Source organism: Vulpes vulpes, chromosome 1, assembly GCF_048418805.1.
Source record: "Vulpes vulpes isolate BD-2025 chromosome 1, VulVul3, whole genome shotgun sequence".
NCBI lineage: Eukaryota > Metazoa > Chordata > Mammalia > Carnivora > Canidae > Vulpes > Vulpes vulpes.
Window position 1 is genome coordinate 39,353,090 of NC_132780.1, and position 17,091 is coordinate 39,370,180.

General features: G+C 38.4%; 1 protein-coding gene across 3 annotated transcripts in view; it reads left to right on the top strand.

The window, feature by feature from the left end:
- Positions 1-17,091, top strand: part of PCSK5 (proprotein convertase subtilisin/kexin type 5) — a 449,210-nt gene that overhangs the window by 273,351 nt on the left and 158,768 nt on the right. For all 3 annotated transcript variants that reach the window (XM_026001533.2, XM_072762655.1, XM_026001535.2), the window contains exons 14-15: positions 10,933-11,076; positions 15,694-15,796. In XM_026001533.2, coding sequence (XP_025857318.2) covers positions 10,933-11,076; positions 15,694-15,796 — 247 coding nt within the window. The remainder of the gene's footprint in view (positions 1-10,932; positions 11,077-15,693; positions 15,797-17,091) is intronic.

The window sequence follows — 17,091 nt, forward strand, 5'->3', positions numbered from 1 at the left end:
TCTCTGTTTTCACCCAGCATCATCCTTTCTAGGTTCGGCCATGTTGTCACAAATGGCAAGATCTCATTCCTTTTTATGGCTGAGTAATACTCCAGTGTGTGTGTATCTATATATATAGATAGAGATATAAATATAGATATATTTTCTTTATCCATTCATCTATTGTTGCTTCTACATCTTGACTATTGTAAATGCCACAGTAAACATAGGGGTGCATATACTTTTTAAATTTATTTATTTATTTATTTATTTATTTATTTATTTATTTATTTAAAAGCACTAGTGTGGGGGAGAGTCAGAGGGAGAGAGAGCAGTTCAAGCAGACTTCCCATTGAACACGGAGCCCAACATGATGCCAGGGCCCTGAGGCCATGACCTGAGCCATAATTAAGAGTCCAATGCTCAACCGACTACACCACCCTGGCGCCCCTACATCTATCTTTTTGAATCAGTGCTTTTGGTTTTTTGGGTAAATATCCAGTTAGTGAAATTACTGGATCATAGGATATTTCTACTTTTAATTATCTAAGGAGCCTCCAACCTGTTTTCCAGAGTGGCTGAACTAGTTTGCATTCCTACCAACAATGTATGAGAGTTCCTTTTTCTCCACATCCTCAATAACACTTGTTATTTTTATTTTAACACTTGTCTTTTTTATTTTAGCCAATCTGATTGGTGTGATGTGATATTCCACTGTAGTTTTGATTTGGATTTCCCTGATGATTAGTGATGTTAAGCATCTTTTTGTATATCTATTGGACATATCTGTGTCTTTGGGGAACTGTCTATCCAGGTTCTCTGCCCATTTTTCTCGGATTGTTTAGTTTTTTTATGTTGGGCTGTAAAAGTTCTTTATACATTTTGGATATTAACCCCTTATCAGATATTTCCTTTGCAAATACTTTCTTTTCACTAGGTTGCCGTTTTGTTTTGTTAATGGTTTCCTTTACTGTACAAAAGCTTTTTATGTGGGTGTCGTCCCAATAGTGTATTTTTACTGTTGTTTCTTTTACCTAAAGAGATCTATCCATAAGTATGTTGCTAAGGGCAATGTTTAAGAAATTATTGGCTTTGTTTTCTTTTAGAATATTTATGGCTTCAGGTCTCACATTTAGGTCTTTCATCTATGTGGGGTTTATTTTTGTATATGGTGTAAGAAAGTGACACAGTTTCATATTTTTGCATGCAGCTGTTCAGTTTTCCCAGCACAATTTATTGAGGAGGCTTTTTCCCATTATATATTCTTGACTTCTTTGTGGTAGATTGACTTTATAAGTGTGGGTTTATTTCTGGGCTCTCTGTTCACTTCCAGTGATCTCTGTGTCTCTTTGTGCCATATTCTTTTGATTGTTGTACTATTTTGATTACTATAGCTTTGTAGAAGATCTTGAAATCTGGGATTGTGATGCTCCAGTTTTGTTCTTCTTTCTCAAGAGTGTATTGGCTATTCAGGGTCTTTGGTAGCTTCACACAAATTTTACTATTATCTGTATGGCCATTTTAAAATTATTCTAATCCATGAGCATAGACCATTTTGCCATTTGTTTGATCATCTTCAGTTTCTTTCATTGATGTCTTAGGTTTTTAGACTACGAATCTTTCACCTTCTATGTTGTTTATTCCTAGATGTTTTATTCTTTGTGGTACAATTATAAATGGAATGGTTTTCTTAATTTCTCTTTCTGCTACTTCATTATTAGTGTATAGAAAGGCAACAGATTTATGAATATTAATTTTGTATCCTGCAACATTATGGAATTCATTTATTCTAGGGTTTTTGATGGAGTCTTTAGGATTTTGTATCTATAATATGATGCCATCTGCAAATAGTGACAGTTTTACTTCTTCCTTACCAATTTGGATGTCTTTTATTTCTTTTCCTTATCTGTTTGCTACAGCTAAAACATCCACTACCATGTTGACTAGAATTGACAAAAGTGGGGATTTTTGTCTTGTTTCCAATCTTAGAGGAAAAGTCTCAGGTTTTCACCATTGAGTATGACATTAGCTATGGATTTGTCCTGTGGCCTTTATTATGTTGAGGTATGTCCTTCTAACCCCATTTTGTTGAGAGTTTTTATTATGAATAAGTGTCGAATTTTGTCAAATGCTTGTTCTGCATCTACAGAGACCATCATAGGATTCTTATCCTTTACTTTATTAATTTACTTTATTAATACCTATTTATTAATAGCACATTGATTGATTTGCAGATACTAAACCACCACTGTATCCTCAGAATAAATCCCACTATGAGTGTCCTTTTAATGTGTTAATGAATTTGGTTTGCTAATATTTTGTTGAGGATTTTTGAATCTGTGTTCATCAGGGATTTTGGCCTGTAGTTTTCTGTTTTTGTAGTGTCTTTGCCTGGTTTTGGTATCAGGGTAATACTAGTCTAATAGAATCCTTCCTTCCTCTTCTATTTTCTGGAATAGTTTATTAACTCTTGTTTAAATGTTTGGTGAAATTCACCTGTGAAACCATCTAGTCCTGGACTTTGTTGTTTGGGAGATTTTTTTTTTTTTTTTGGCTGATTCAATTTCCTTACTAGTAATTGATATGTTCAGATTTTCTATTTCTTCCTGACTCCATTTTGAAAGATTGTATGCTTGTAGGAATTTATCCATTTCTTCTAGGTTTTTCCATTTGTTGGCATATACTCTTTCATAGTAGTCTCCTATAACCCTTTGTATTTCTGTGATGCCAGTTCTTACTTACCTTTCATTTCTGATTTTATTTGGGTCCTCCCTTCATTTTTCTGGATGAGTCTGGATAAAGGCTTATCAATTTTGTTTATCTTTTCAAAGAACCATCTCTTGGTTTCAGTGAATTTTTTATTGTTTATTCAGTCTCTGTTTAATTTATTTATACTGTGATCTTTATTATCTCCTTCCTTCTACTAACTTTGGGCTTTGTTCTTCTTTTTGGTGTAAGGTTAGATTGTGTACTTAAAATTTTTCATGTTTGTTGAGGTAGGCTGTTGAGATTGACTTATGGTGCCATAAAATTCCCTCTGAAAACTGCTTTCTTTGTTTCCCAAAGATTTGGGATCACTATGTTTTCATTTGCATTTATCTCAGTGTATTTTTTATTAAGCCATTGGTTGATTAGTAGCATGTTAGCATCCATGTGTTTGTGGGGTTTTTCCTACTTTTATTCTTGTAATTGATTTCTAGTTTCATACTGTTGTGGTCACAAAAGATGCTTGTTTTGAGACATATTTTATGGCTTAACATGTGCTCCATCCTGGGAGAATGTTCCATGTACACTTGAAAAGAATATATATTCTGTTGGTTTTGACAGTATACTCTGTATAACTGTTAGGTCTATCTGATCTGATGTGTTGTTCAAGACAACTTTTTCCTTATTGATTTTCTGTTTGGATGATCCATCCATTAGTGTAAGTCTGGTGTTGAAGTCCTCTATATCATTGTATTACTGTCAATTTATTCCTTTATGTCTTTTTGCTTTGTGAATTTTGTTGCTCCAATGTTGTACATAGATATTTAAAATTATTATATCCTCTTGTCTTCCTTTGTCTCTTACTATGGTCTTTGTGATTAAAGTATATTTTGTCTAATAGACTATTTTTGTTTTATTTTTTTCCTGCTCTCATTTGCATGGAATATCTTTGCATACCTTCATTTTCAATATATATGTGCCTTTAAGTCTGAAGTGAGTCTCTTGTGGTCAGCATATAGATATGTCTTGGTTTTTTATTCATTCCACTACCCTCTGTATTTTGATTTTAAGTATTTAGACCATTTACATCTAAAGTAATTTATCAATACGTATGTACTCATTGCCATTTTCCTAATTGTTTTCTGGTTGTTTTTGTAATTCTTGTTTTATTCTTTTTTCTTGTGACTGATGACTATTGTGTTATGCTTGACTTTCTATTTTTTGTGTATCTATTAAAGGCTTTTAGTTGGTGTTTACCATGGAGTTCATGTATAACATCTGAAGTATAGAGCAATCTATATTAAATTGACAATAATTTAAGTTTGAACACATTCTAAAAGAACTCCATTTTTATGACCCACCTCCACATTTTTGTATATATTTTCATATTTTACATCTCTTTTTTTGTGATTCCCCTCAACTATTTTTTTTACACATAATTGACTTTACTATTTTTGTCTTTTAATCTCTATACTGGCTCCATTAGTGATTGTGCTACTACCTTTACTGTATGTCTGTTTCTACTCATGAAATTTTTCCCTTCCATAATTTTCTTCTAATTGTGGCCTTTATTTATTTTTCAAGTAAGAAGTCCTTTTTAACATTTCTTGTAAGACTACTTTAATGGTGATGAACTCCTTTAACTTTTGTTTGGGAAACTCTTTATTTCACCTTCAATTCTGAATGATAGTCTTCCAGATAAATAAAGTATTTTTGGTTGTAGGGTTTGGCTTTTTTTCCCCCCTTTTAGCACTTCAGATATATCATGCCACTTTCTTCTGGTCTGCAAAGTTTCTGCTGAAAAATAAGCAGAAAGCCTTATGGGGTTTACCTTGTGCGTAACTAATTGTTTCTCTCTTGCTTTTTTTTTTTTTTTTAGAAATTTTTTTAAAGATTTTATTTATTTATTCACGAGAGAGAGAGAGACAGGCAGAGGGAGAAGCAGGTTCCATGCAGGGAGCCCCACGTGGGACTCCATCGTAGGTCTCCAGGATCACGCCCTGGGCTGAAGGCAGTGCTAAACCGCTGAGCCACCCGGGCTGCCCTCTCTTGCTCTTTTAATATTCTCTCTTTATCTTTAATCTTTGCCATTTTAATTGCTGTCTGTCTTGGTGTGAATTTCATTGGATTTGTCTTATTTTGAACTCTGCTTCTTAAAACTGGATATCTGTTTCCTTCCCGAGGATAGGGAAATTTTCAGCTATTTCTTCAGATGAGTTTGCTGCCACTTTTCCCTCTGGGACCCCCATAACATGAATGGTTGTTCACTTTATGTTGTCCTAGAGGTCCCTTAGCCTATCCTCATTCTTAATTTTTTGTTTTCTTTCTCTGCTCAGCTCAGATGCTTTCTATTACCCTGTCTTCCAGATAATTGATCTATTCTTTTATGTCCTCTAATCTATTGATTCCCTATAGTATATTTTTAATTTCAGGTAATGTGTTCTTTAACTCTGATTGTTTTTTCTATATATTTTCTATTTCTTTGTTGAATTCTGAGCTCTTCCTCTCTTGTCATTAGTCCACAAAGCATCTTTATGACCATTATTTTCAACTGTTTATCAGGTATATTGCTCATTTACATTTAATTTAGTTCTTTGTCTGAGGTATGTCTGTTCTTTCATTCTTTTCATTTGTCTACTCATTTTGCTTGGCTTTCTGTGTTTGTTTCTAAGAATTAGGTAGAACAGCTACTTAAACTAGAAGGAATAATCTTGTATGATCATCCCCTGTGTAGACTGTATGTGTCTAGTGACTTTAGGTGACTGCCCAGGGGTCTCCCAGGTCACTTCATGCTGGGGCCACCCTGGTGGGATGGCATAGGCTGGGTCAGGGTGGTCCTGAGGGAATCTGTGCAAAGGGCACTGTAGTCTGACAGCTGAAGCTAAAGTGGGTGCAAGCCAGGGGATCACAGAACTCTCTGTGCAGAGGGTATCTTGGCAAAATAGCTAATGCTGAAATGGACAAGGGGAGCTGGGGAAATCCCAGTTCTCTCCACACAGATGGTGCCCCAACAGAGCAGCTGAAACCAAAGTACATATAAGCCAGGGGGTTTCGGGGCTCTTTGTGCTTTTGTGCTGCAGGCACCTTGGGAGGACAGTTGAAGCTGAAGTCGATGCAAGCTCCATCTGGAGCCAAAGAAGGCTCAGGCCAGAAGATCCTGGGGCACCTTGCACTGGGGGATCCTGGCAAGTTGTAAACCAACTTGTGGGTTTAGAGTATTCTTGGGTGCTTTGCAAAGGTGTCACCTTGCTGAGATGGCTAGAGCTGTAGTGAGCACTGACCTGGGTGTCCCAGTGTGCACCATGCTGGGACTGCCTTGGTGGCTGATGTGGGCTAGGGGATCAGGGCTCATGGAAGTAGTAACTGTCTAGGGCACCCAGACCATGTTCCTGTCTACACTATCGAGGTTGAAGAGGAATGTAAACCATGCCACTCACCAGCCCCTCTGAGGCAGAGAGAGTTCCAGTAGCTCCCCACCATTTGGCTGAATTCCAGTCAGATCCTTTATATTCTAGTTCCTATTTTAAGTGTGTGTGTGTGTGTGTGTGTGCGTGTGTGTGTGTGTGTGTGTGTGTGTGTGTGTTTCTGTACCCAGGGCTTTGGAGGCCAGTGTGGACTAAGGGCCCAGAACTCACTGAGGCAACAGGATAGCCTTGACTCCAGACCCTGCTCCTCTCTGTGCTTTCAAGGTGGAAGAGGATTGTAAACTGTGGCACTCATAGCCCCTCCATCCTGGAGCTATCTCCAACAGCTGCTCCCACCATTCAGTAGAGTTCTAGGGCTGGATATTTTATGTTCTGGTTATCTTTTTAAACTGCTGCAGTTCACAGTGTTGAAAGAGGAGAAAGTCCCTTCATTACTGTGTCTCCATCTTTCTTGCCATTCTCTATATGGTCTATCTTTTCTTGTTCTTGACATGTTGAATCAGGCTCAGTTTTACTTCTGGAGGAATTGTTCTATACGTAGATATATATTTGTTCTGTCTCTGAAGGAGGTAAGTTTAGGGTCTTCTACATCACCATCTTGAACCAGAGATCCACGTAAAGATTTTTTGAAGGATTTTTTCAATTGTTAGCTTTGTTTTGTTACCCATTAGACCTATCTTGGGCTTTCATTCTTGGGCAGATTGCATTCATGTACCAACATAGATTTTTGTCATTCTGTTTTCACAGAACAATTTCTTAACAGAAAGTTGCATCATTGACTGCAAAATCTCCTAAGTAATTTAGCAAATGGAAAACATGATAAGGGAAACATGGCCCAAATATGGCAGTAGTTGATGTGAATTGTGGCAGATTCTGAGGAAATAAGATTACATAATAAGTGAAACATAAAGAGATGAATTGCCTGACAAGTATGCCGCCAGTGGGCTTATGAGACACCTCAGAAATGACACAAATAGCAATAATCAACTATGAGTCAGCATTCTTCCAAGTCCTACACAAGGATAAACTTTAGATCCAAACTGATCTTAAGTTAAAGAGCCAGATTTTAGGGTGACTGATGGATGGGATTTCCTTTATTGCCCTTGTATTATATGCTCCATCTGTATACCTGAAAGTTGCCAACATACAAGTGAGATCACATAGTATTTGTCTTTGATATTTCAGTTCACAGAAGGCCCTCAAGATGCATCCGTGTTTTCACAAATGGCAATATTTCCTTCCTTTTTATGGCTGAATATTATTCTACTGCATTATTACCACTGGTAAAAATACCACATTTTTATTCTTTATCCATCAAGGACACATAGGTTGTTTCCATATCTTTGACTATTGTAAGTAACACTGCATTGAACATGGGAGTACATAGATTTTTATAAGTTAATACTTTTGTTTTCTTCCTATAATTACCCAGAAGTAGAATGGCTGACTCATATAATAGTTCTGTTGCTTTGGAAAACCTCCATACTGTTTTCCATCAGAGCTCCACTGATTTATATTCTCACCAAGAGTGTTCCCTTTGCTCCACTTCTTCACCAGCACTTGTTATTTCTTGTCTTTTTTTGTAATAGCCATTCTAATAGGTGTAAGGTGATATTGTGGTTTTGATTTGCATTGCCCTAATTGATGGATGTTGAACACCTTTTCACATGCCTATTGATTATGTATATGTCTTCTTTGGAAAAATGTCTAGTCATATTCCTTACCCATGTTTTAATCAGATTATTTTTCTGATATTCAGTTGTAGGAGTTCTTTATATGTTTTGGAGATTAAACTCTGATGAGGTATGTGATTTCCAGATATTCTTTCCCATTCAGTAGGTTGTTGGTTGCCTTTTCATCTTTTTGATGGTTTCCTTTGCTGTGCAGAGTCTTTTACAGTTTTATATAGTCTGACTTCTTTATTCTCCTTTTTTTGCCTTTTTAATTGGTCCGATCCAAAAAAATTATCACCAAGACTGATGGCAAGGAGCTTACCACCTATGTTTTTTTCCAGGAGTTTTATGGTTTCAGGTCTTATGTTCAAATCTTTAATTCATGTTGAGTTAGGTGGATTTCTTTTTTAAGATTCTTTTTTAATTTATTTGAGAGAGAGTGAGTGAGCATGAGCTGGAGGGAGGGGCAGAGGGAGAAGGGCAAGCAGATTCCATACTGAACAGAGAGCCTGAGGCAGGGGCTCAACCTCAGACCCCTGGGATCATGACCTGAGCCAGGGATCAAGTCCTGCAACGGGCTCTGCAACGGGCTCTCCACAGGGAGGCTGCTTCTCTCTCTGCCTATGTCTCTGCCTCTGTGTCTCTCTCATGAATAAATAAATAAAATCTTAAAAAAATATTTGGTAGAATTGACCAGAGAAGATATAGTTCTGGTCATTTACTTGTTGGGAGGTTTTTTATTACTGATCCAATCTCTACCAGTAATTTGTTCAGATTTTCTATTTCTTAATGATTCAGTCTTAGTGAGTTGTATAGGTTCTAACAATTTATCCATTTCTTCTAGGTTTTTTTTTTAGTTATAACCTCACGTCCTTTTTTTTTTTTTTTTTGAGAGAGAGAGAACGAGCTGCTTGGAGTGGGAGGGGGGCAGAGGGTGAGAGAGAATCAAGCAAGCTCCACGCCCAGCATGGGGCTTGATCTCACCACCCTGAAATCATGACCTGAGCTGAAACCAAGAGTCAAACTTTTAACTGTGCCACACCGGTGCCCCTCTCCTCTTTCATTTCTAATTTTGATTCTCTCTCTTCTTCTGGGTGAATTTAAATATAGATCTGTCAATTTTGTTTACAGTCCTATGTTCCTAGTAAACATAAGTTCTGCTGACCACTAGTGCCGGCAACCTAGGGTGTCCCCTGGGATGCAGCCGTAAAAATGTGGGTGCTGGATAAGGGTATAGTTTCCTTCTGGGAGATACTAGTGAGTTGGAGCAAGTCTGAGGGAGAGAGCAAAGATGGTACTCAACAGCCTCTGCCTTGGGAGAGTATTTCAGTAGGCCTCTCGCTGTATGTTAAGGTAAGGAAAAAAGCCTCTTTCACAGAAAATCAGTGCTTTTCAATTGGCTGCCTCACACTGAGCCTTGGAGTGGGTGGGTCCACCCATGGAAGCTCTTTAAAAACTAGTCAGTTCACTATAGCTTTGTGGGTCTCAAGGTCTATTAGTTTTCAAAGCGAGATGGTTTGGGGAGCTCATCTCAGGCACAAGTATTCAAAGTTGGGGCACCCAATATGGAGTTCAAACCTTTTGCTTTTTTGAGAGAAACTTGGGATTTTGAATCCTGATTCAGGGTCACAGGACCAGGGATGGGGTTTATTCCAAGATTGTGTCTCAGCCTCTCTTTCCTGCTTTCCCCGGGGGGTGGGGGGTGGGGGTGCCTACCATGTAGGAGCCACTCAACTACTATTGGTTTTCTTTTGTTTTTTTTTTTAAGATTTTATTTTTATTTATTCATGAGAGACATAGAAAAGCAGAGATGTAGACAGAGGAAGAAGCAGGTTCCTTGCAGGGAGCCCGATGTGGGCCTTGATCCCAGACCCCTGGGATCATGCCCTGAGCCAAAGGCAGACGCTCAACCACAGAGCCACCCAAGTGCCCTGGTTTTGCTTTTTCAGAGGAAATTGTTCCCTGTGTAGCTGTAGATTCAGTGAGTCCCTAGGAAGAGGTGGGTTCAGAATCTTCCTACATTGTCCTCAACCCCCCAGATGGGTTTTAATAGCAGTCTGTCTTAGTGCCTTTATGAGTATTATCAGCATCTATGCCTATTCCCTCATCCCATATATTGGGAATTCAAGTACGTACCTCCCAACTGTTGAGATGGCTTAGCTGACACCTCAAGTTCACCATTCTCAGGACTCTGGCAGAACCCTTGCCCCAACCATGTCTGGACTCTCTGTATTTGGCTAAGTGGAAGAGGGACTTTCAGGGAGGCCTGCTTCCTATCAGCATACTTCCGCCTTTTTAATGGTTTTATCTTAATCACTTCTGTGTATGGTTGATTCTTTATGTAAATCTTATTAAGCTTAATCACCTGTAAGTAGTTTTTATTTCTTTAGCTTTACAAAACTAAGGACTAAAGCAAAATGTTCTTTGAGAGCCTTCTCTGCAAAGGAGTTAGAACACTTGCCTCATGTCTCAAGGCACCATTGACCAGAAAATGCTTTACTGTAGCACTGTCCACTAGAACATTCTGCAGGGGTGGAAATACTGTATATTTGTGGCCACTAGCCACATATGGCTATTGAGCACTTAAAATGTGGTTAGTATGACTGAGAAACTAAATTTTTAAATTTTAGTTAATTTAAATACCCAAAGGTATCTAGGGGCTATCACTGGACAGCTCAGGTCCATAGCATAAATAGTGATGTATCCTTAAAATTAAATGACTAATTCAGTCAGTTGGAACAAAATGGTTGTCTTCTTAAAGTCAGATTACATCAATTTTTTTTAATTCAAATAAGGTATTTATATCCAGAAAAACAACAGCCTCTGCAAAATTAAATATCCATACCTTGAAATTTCAGCCTTTGGTCCAACTGAGAGGTGTTCATGTCTCAGTCTCCCTATAAATGCTGGTTAAATTAAGGCTTATCTTATAGTTGGTGCTCAGTAAACATGTGATATGTGAACTGTTAATTCTGCAACTGGTAGAAAATGTGCGTTTCTAGCTATGTGCCTCATGCAATGCTTCATATGAATATGCTTGCCCCAATTCTTCTACTGTTGTTTTTTCTTAGATGAGAAGGAGTTAAAGAAATTGTAAAGTTAAAGAATGACTGAGTGGTCATGCTATGATTTCATTATTGTTTCTCAAGGGAAATTGAAAGAATGGTCTTTGGTCCTCTATGGCACCTCCGTGCAGCCATACTCACCAACCAACGAGTTTCCTAAAGTAGAACGTGTCCGCTATAGCCGAGTTGAAGACCCCACGGATGACTATGGCACAGAGGATTATGCAGGTGAGTTGGCTTCCACCAGGGACATGAGCTAAGGAAAGAACTCTTGTGTATCACCTCACCATGCAGAGATCAACTTCTACCCATATTCTAATAGATTTTCTTCCATCTTCTTTTCTATCCCCCCAAATATTTGCATGTGTATATTCAGAAAACTGTGTTTTTTCTTCAAATCTAAAAGCATACTATGTAGAGTTTTCATATCATTTTTCTTTCTCTTGTGGTTAAGAGCATATTTCCCTGTTGTACATATCCTCACAACAGATATTTAAAGGACAGCATAATAGTCCATCCTATGATTGTACTATATTTAATACATAATCTGGGATTTGTAGTTGCTTAGAGTTTTTACGCTATTTTAAATAAGGTTTGGATGAACATCATTATTTTATCAGTCTTTATATCTTTATTTCTGTAGAATGGAGTTCTGAGAACTACTGTATCAAAGGAAATAAACAGTTTGAGGACTTGGACAATTTGGTCACATTCCTTTCCCAAAAAGATGTACCAGTCTATGCTGTGACCAGCTGTGCATTTATTATACTCATTCCTGCCAAAATCGGAAAGAAAAAAGTAAAAATATAAAATTAATTTTTATAGCTTTATTAAAAAGTTATTTTTCCTCTATAGTTCTAGGAATTAAACATAATCACATTTTACCTATTTTTCTATTCAAATTAACACCAATTCTCTTATCTATTTATAAGAACTCTGTATTTTATTTTCTCACATTTTTCCTTATAGTAGTTCCCCTTTATCCAGAGTTTCATCCCCCTAACCTAAGGCTTCCTGGTAGTATTACTACTACTACTCAGTAGCATCCCATTGTTAAGGGTAAGGAAGCCAGTGATCCTCCATCTGATAGATCATCAGGTCTTTAGCAGCTTAATGCTACATTACCATACCCACATCAGTCCCCTTACTTTGTCTCACCATATAGGCATTGTATCGTCTCACATTGTCACAAGAAGTACCGTACAAGATATATAGACTACATTCACATCCTTTTATTGTAGTGTATTGATTTAATTGTTCTATATTGTTAGCTTCTTACTGTGCCTAGTTTAAAAATTAAACATAATATCAAGCACCCATTGAGGTTCTTGGAACCTATCCCCCACAGATAAGTTGGGGGAGGAACAATGTCTGCTGAAAACATTTTCTTGGTTATTGCTTGCTTCCAAAATGTAGCCTTTGTGTTGTTTAATGGAAAAAGAAAATTGGAGGGTAGGGTTTATAGTTTCAGATCTCACTTGCTCTCCTTTAAAAAAAAAAGTTTTATTCTTTAAAATCAACTAAGTATCCATATCCATTTTTTTCTAATTTCTGATTTTTACATTTGTTAATCCATATGGAACTTACTTTGGTTCATGAGACATAGGATGAAATATATCTTTATTTTCGAAAGAGACTAACATTATTGACTGGATTATCATCCCTTCTTTTACTAGCTTAGGATCTTCCCTTTTTTTTTTAATATTTCATTTGAGAGGGAGGAGCAGACTCCCCACTCAGCAGAAAGCCTGACACAGGGTTCAGTCCCAGGACCCAGGATCATGACCTGAGCCAAAGGCAGAGGCTTAACTGGCTGAGCCACCCAGATACCCCAGGAGCTTTCCTTTATAACAATAGAATAAATTCTGTTGAACATCTTCTTGTTTTCATAACAATTCTTAAGTCCACTTATAAAGATCACATTGGAATTTAACATGAATTTACACGCAACCTCATAGGAAGAATTATTTAGGTGAGAATTGTTTTTACAATATATATTCTTTCCATCCAAAACACAGATCATGTCCCCTAAAATTTTATTGAAATCTTTTAATTTTTTGTTGTATTCTTCTCAGTGTTATTCCTATTTATTTTGGGGTCTTGTTGCTATTATAATGGTAAAGATGCCATATTTTCCAACTAGTATATGCTGGTATCCAGGAAATCTATTGGTGGTTGCATCTTTATCTTCTAACTGGCCGTTCTGCTCAACCTTCAAGTTATTATGTTTAAGAGTTGATTTTCTGGAGCAGTTTAGGTATTATACCCATATCATCTGCAATTTTTTTTTCCTACTTCAAAGTATAGCTCTGGATTTCTGTCTCATTGCATTGACTCACTCAAAGGAACATTCAGTTCTCCTGGGATACGATATAATACTTAATGAACAAAGCTGCTCCCAAGAGAAAACTATTTGTAAATAGCAATTTAATGTGCCTTTAGATGAGAATTGTATTCTTTTTCTAGATACTAAAGTACTTCATTAATCACCCTAACAGAATATCTTAAACATGCACATGGTTGCTTTTATTCTAAACAGGTAGTATCCTAGAGGCCATCATAAGCTTGAATAATTTAAACCAGTTGAGCAAACCAGAGCTTGACTGTGTTAGATTTTGTCTTACTTGGTTTTGAGCTTGTAATATTACTATTCACCTTATAACTAGCAAACCGTTTCATCTTCTCTGATAGGAGAAAGGGTATCCACAAACATAAACTGAGCATAATAAGAACCTGTTACTGTATGTCTTATGCTATGTTTCCAATCCACATTTTGATAATGTTAAAATTCTGAACAAATGGTTACATATCCCTGTGGTTTTTCTCATTACATCTCCGAAATGTCCACATGGACACTTGTGTGAGAACAAAGACAATTATTCCATTATTACCCTGCAACCTAAAATGCTCAACTGCATCTGGGACAGTTTAAGATTACAAAAGAAATAGCACAGCATGTGAACTTGCCATACGGAGCCCTTTGGCACGTATAAAGAATAAGTTGGGGGGGTTAATTGCAGAAATCATCTGGTGAAAATTTAGGGCCACCCATGATTCCTTTTTCTTCAGAGCTGTGATTTTCACCTTCATGAAGAAGTCAGCTTGCCTAGAGGCACAGATGGTATCAGCATAACCAGATCCTTCTACTGTTTCATCAAATTCCAGGGGCCATAGGACCCACGGCTGGCTGGGCATCAACCCTTACATACAGAGACACCCTCTTCTGTGTCACAGCAGAGAGCTAAAAGGTCCCAAGTTACAGTCACTGTGGAATTTAATTTAGAGGTCCGCTTTAAGGCTTGGAGAACAAAGAGAGAAAGAGTGCTGTCATAGGACTTGTGATTCATTGGAAGTATATCTATCTCCAGTCTGCATTCATTTTGAAAGCTCATCACTAGTACCTCATTTACTTCCCCTGTGTAGGGGATGTGGACTAAGAAGAGGGACCCATGTTAATCCTCGTGCTCCCATCCGTATGATTCAGGACAAGCCACTCTAACTCTTGGAAAGTGTGTTTTCACACCGCATAAATGAGGGTGTTTGAATACAATATTTTTGTCTAAGTCATTCCTCCCAGGTTCTACCATTTTATGTTCTGGCTCAGTAACTGTAGAACAGAGTCTTGTAATGACTAAAGGAGGTCGAGGTTTATTTTTTTTTTTTTTTTTAATTTTTATGATAGTCACAGAGAGAGAGAGAGGCAGAGACATAGGCAGAGGGAGAAGCAGGCTCCATGCACCGGGAGCCCAATGTGGGATTCGATCCCGGGTCTCCAGGATCGCGCCCTGGGCCAAAGGCAGGCTCCAAACCGCTGCGCCACCCAGGGATCCCCAGGAGGTCGAGGTTTAACAGTAAATCCTTTTGATTCAAATAATTATGGATCAGACATTTCTGACCTGTCAACTTACTGTTTGTACATTCTGTACAGTATGTTTATTGCTAGTTAAAATCATGTGAGTTTTCCACAGCAAAGAGCTCCAAGATTATAAGACCCAATGTCCTAAGATATGGAGAATGAGGAAAAAGAGAGTTCAAGCAAGCAAAAGCTCTAGCCCATGTAATTAGAAGGCTTTTCATTATAAAAATCTCCATCTTTCTGGCATTTTTTCTTCCTGCCTGTGCATTCTCCCTAACTCCATACCAAAGAATATGTCATGAGAGATTAGCAACCATCATCCTATAGGTCTGGAATTCCTTAAGCTTGCTTGCATTTTTAAAAATTTATGTCTAGTTGTCTTTTGTGGAGTTGCCCACTGGTCTGTGGGCAGGACACAATTTTAAATCTATTATCTGTGCCTTAAGTACCTGCTTTGTAATCCAAGACCAGATACTGATAAGCTTGCGCCAGATGCCATAATGATGTTTCTTGCTGGCTATAGCAACTCAGAGGTATTCAGTGGTTTTAATGACCTTGGGCAAGCCAGACAATCTGGTCCAGGCTTTGAATAATAAACTTTTTCTCTTTTCTGTCAACAGCTTAACTTCTCATTTTTTATAAATCCAACATTTTTATCATTATGCATATTTAATTGCAGTCAGTTGCTTTTTGCTGCAATGGCATTGTTCATTTGAATTCTGAGATATTTGTTATCTCCCACAAGGCAGCCATATGTGCTTTTTTTTGAAAACCGGGCCATGACTGGATTTACATTCTTGATACTTAGTAATTGAGGTTTTCGCCCAGAAGTCAAGAGTGCGTCTCCATGCTTACAGCCATGTTAAAGAAACTTTTACTGCCTAAGGAAGAAAAAAAGTCTTATTTTATACCAAATTCAAAGTAAAACTGACCTGCTTTAAAATCGTTTTTTCTAAGTGTTGTTTTAAATTTTTTATTTTTTTGAAAAGGACCCTGTGACCCTGAGTGTAGTGAGGTTGGCTGTGACGGGCCAGGACCAGACCACTGCAATGACTGTTTGAACTACTACTACAAGCTGAAAAACAACACCAGGTAAGGAGGAGCCTGATCCAATCCCTGTAGCATGCCCTGGGTGTTCCCACGGGTGTGCTGGAGCCATATCTGCTAATGTTCTCCCACCAGGACCAAAGCACAGAAAAGATGATGCTGCACTAGCCCACCACCTCCTGGTGTCATTCCAAATGCTGAAGCCAATACTGAGTCATAGAACAGAAAATGTACCTATAGGCTATCAAGCTGCAGCTGTCTTATCTCACATTTGGAAGGGCGGTGGGGAGGAACCAGCTCCACATAGGACAGGTCTTCCCCTCTAGACTTTTCCATTCCATGGATGTCTGATGCTAGAGCTAGGTTTGCTTTTCATGAAACTGTCAGCATACAGCCCAGTGACTGCTTTCCCACATTCCCGTGTGGCAGAGGTGCCGGGCCTTGCTTATCCTCACTCTTCCATGCTGGGCAGTGAGGTGGACCTGCTGGGACACCGTTAACTCTAAGCCCCTGGCTTGTGCCCCAAGTTGTGCAAATCTGTCCACAGGGAGGACCCTGGGACAGTGATGGCAAGTCAGAGACTATCTGCCCCAGGCCTCTCTCACAGCCCTACCCCCTCTTTGACCCCCTTCAGGAAAAACTTACTATGGTAGCTGACCTGCAGAGAGTCCACACTTCAGTCATCCAGACAGACCCAGACATGTTCTAGTTCCTGTTTACATCCATGCTGGAATTTCAGTGCCTTAAAGGAAGGGCCCTTGGCTCCTGCAGGATCTCTCATCGCCTAGACCCGCAAAATGCCTGACATTTTCCTTGGTACTCGGTAAATATTTGTTGAATGAATAAACAAAGTGCTGTCCTTCAGTTATGGACAAATAATTTATTTATCGTAACCAACCAAGTTTATTTACATCAAGTTAGACAGTAGCACACGAGATCCATATGACAACACACAAAAACAGAAGTGACCCCTCATTAGCAACCTTTTTGTATAAAATCAGAGTTCCCACATAGTTTCCCTTCAATCCCAGGCCACAACCTTCCTCTTGAGACTCAGTTTCCAAACATCATCCCCTTTAATGAAGAGCTGGACCCAAACCAGAATTGGTTCAGACTAAGACATGCCTTCCTTAGTGGACTTGGTATGGTGTGGCTGCCTTGCTGCTTCAGTGCCCTACACAGGAAAAGGCTTCAACCAACAGAATTTGGCTCTTCAGATATGGTGTTACTTTCATGGTTTATAAAGGATTTTGAGATGTTAGACTGCTGTTGTTTGAGTGCCTCCAATAGTGCTGAAGACTCCATCCCTGGTGATGCTGCCCTTCTTTCTTATCATTCCG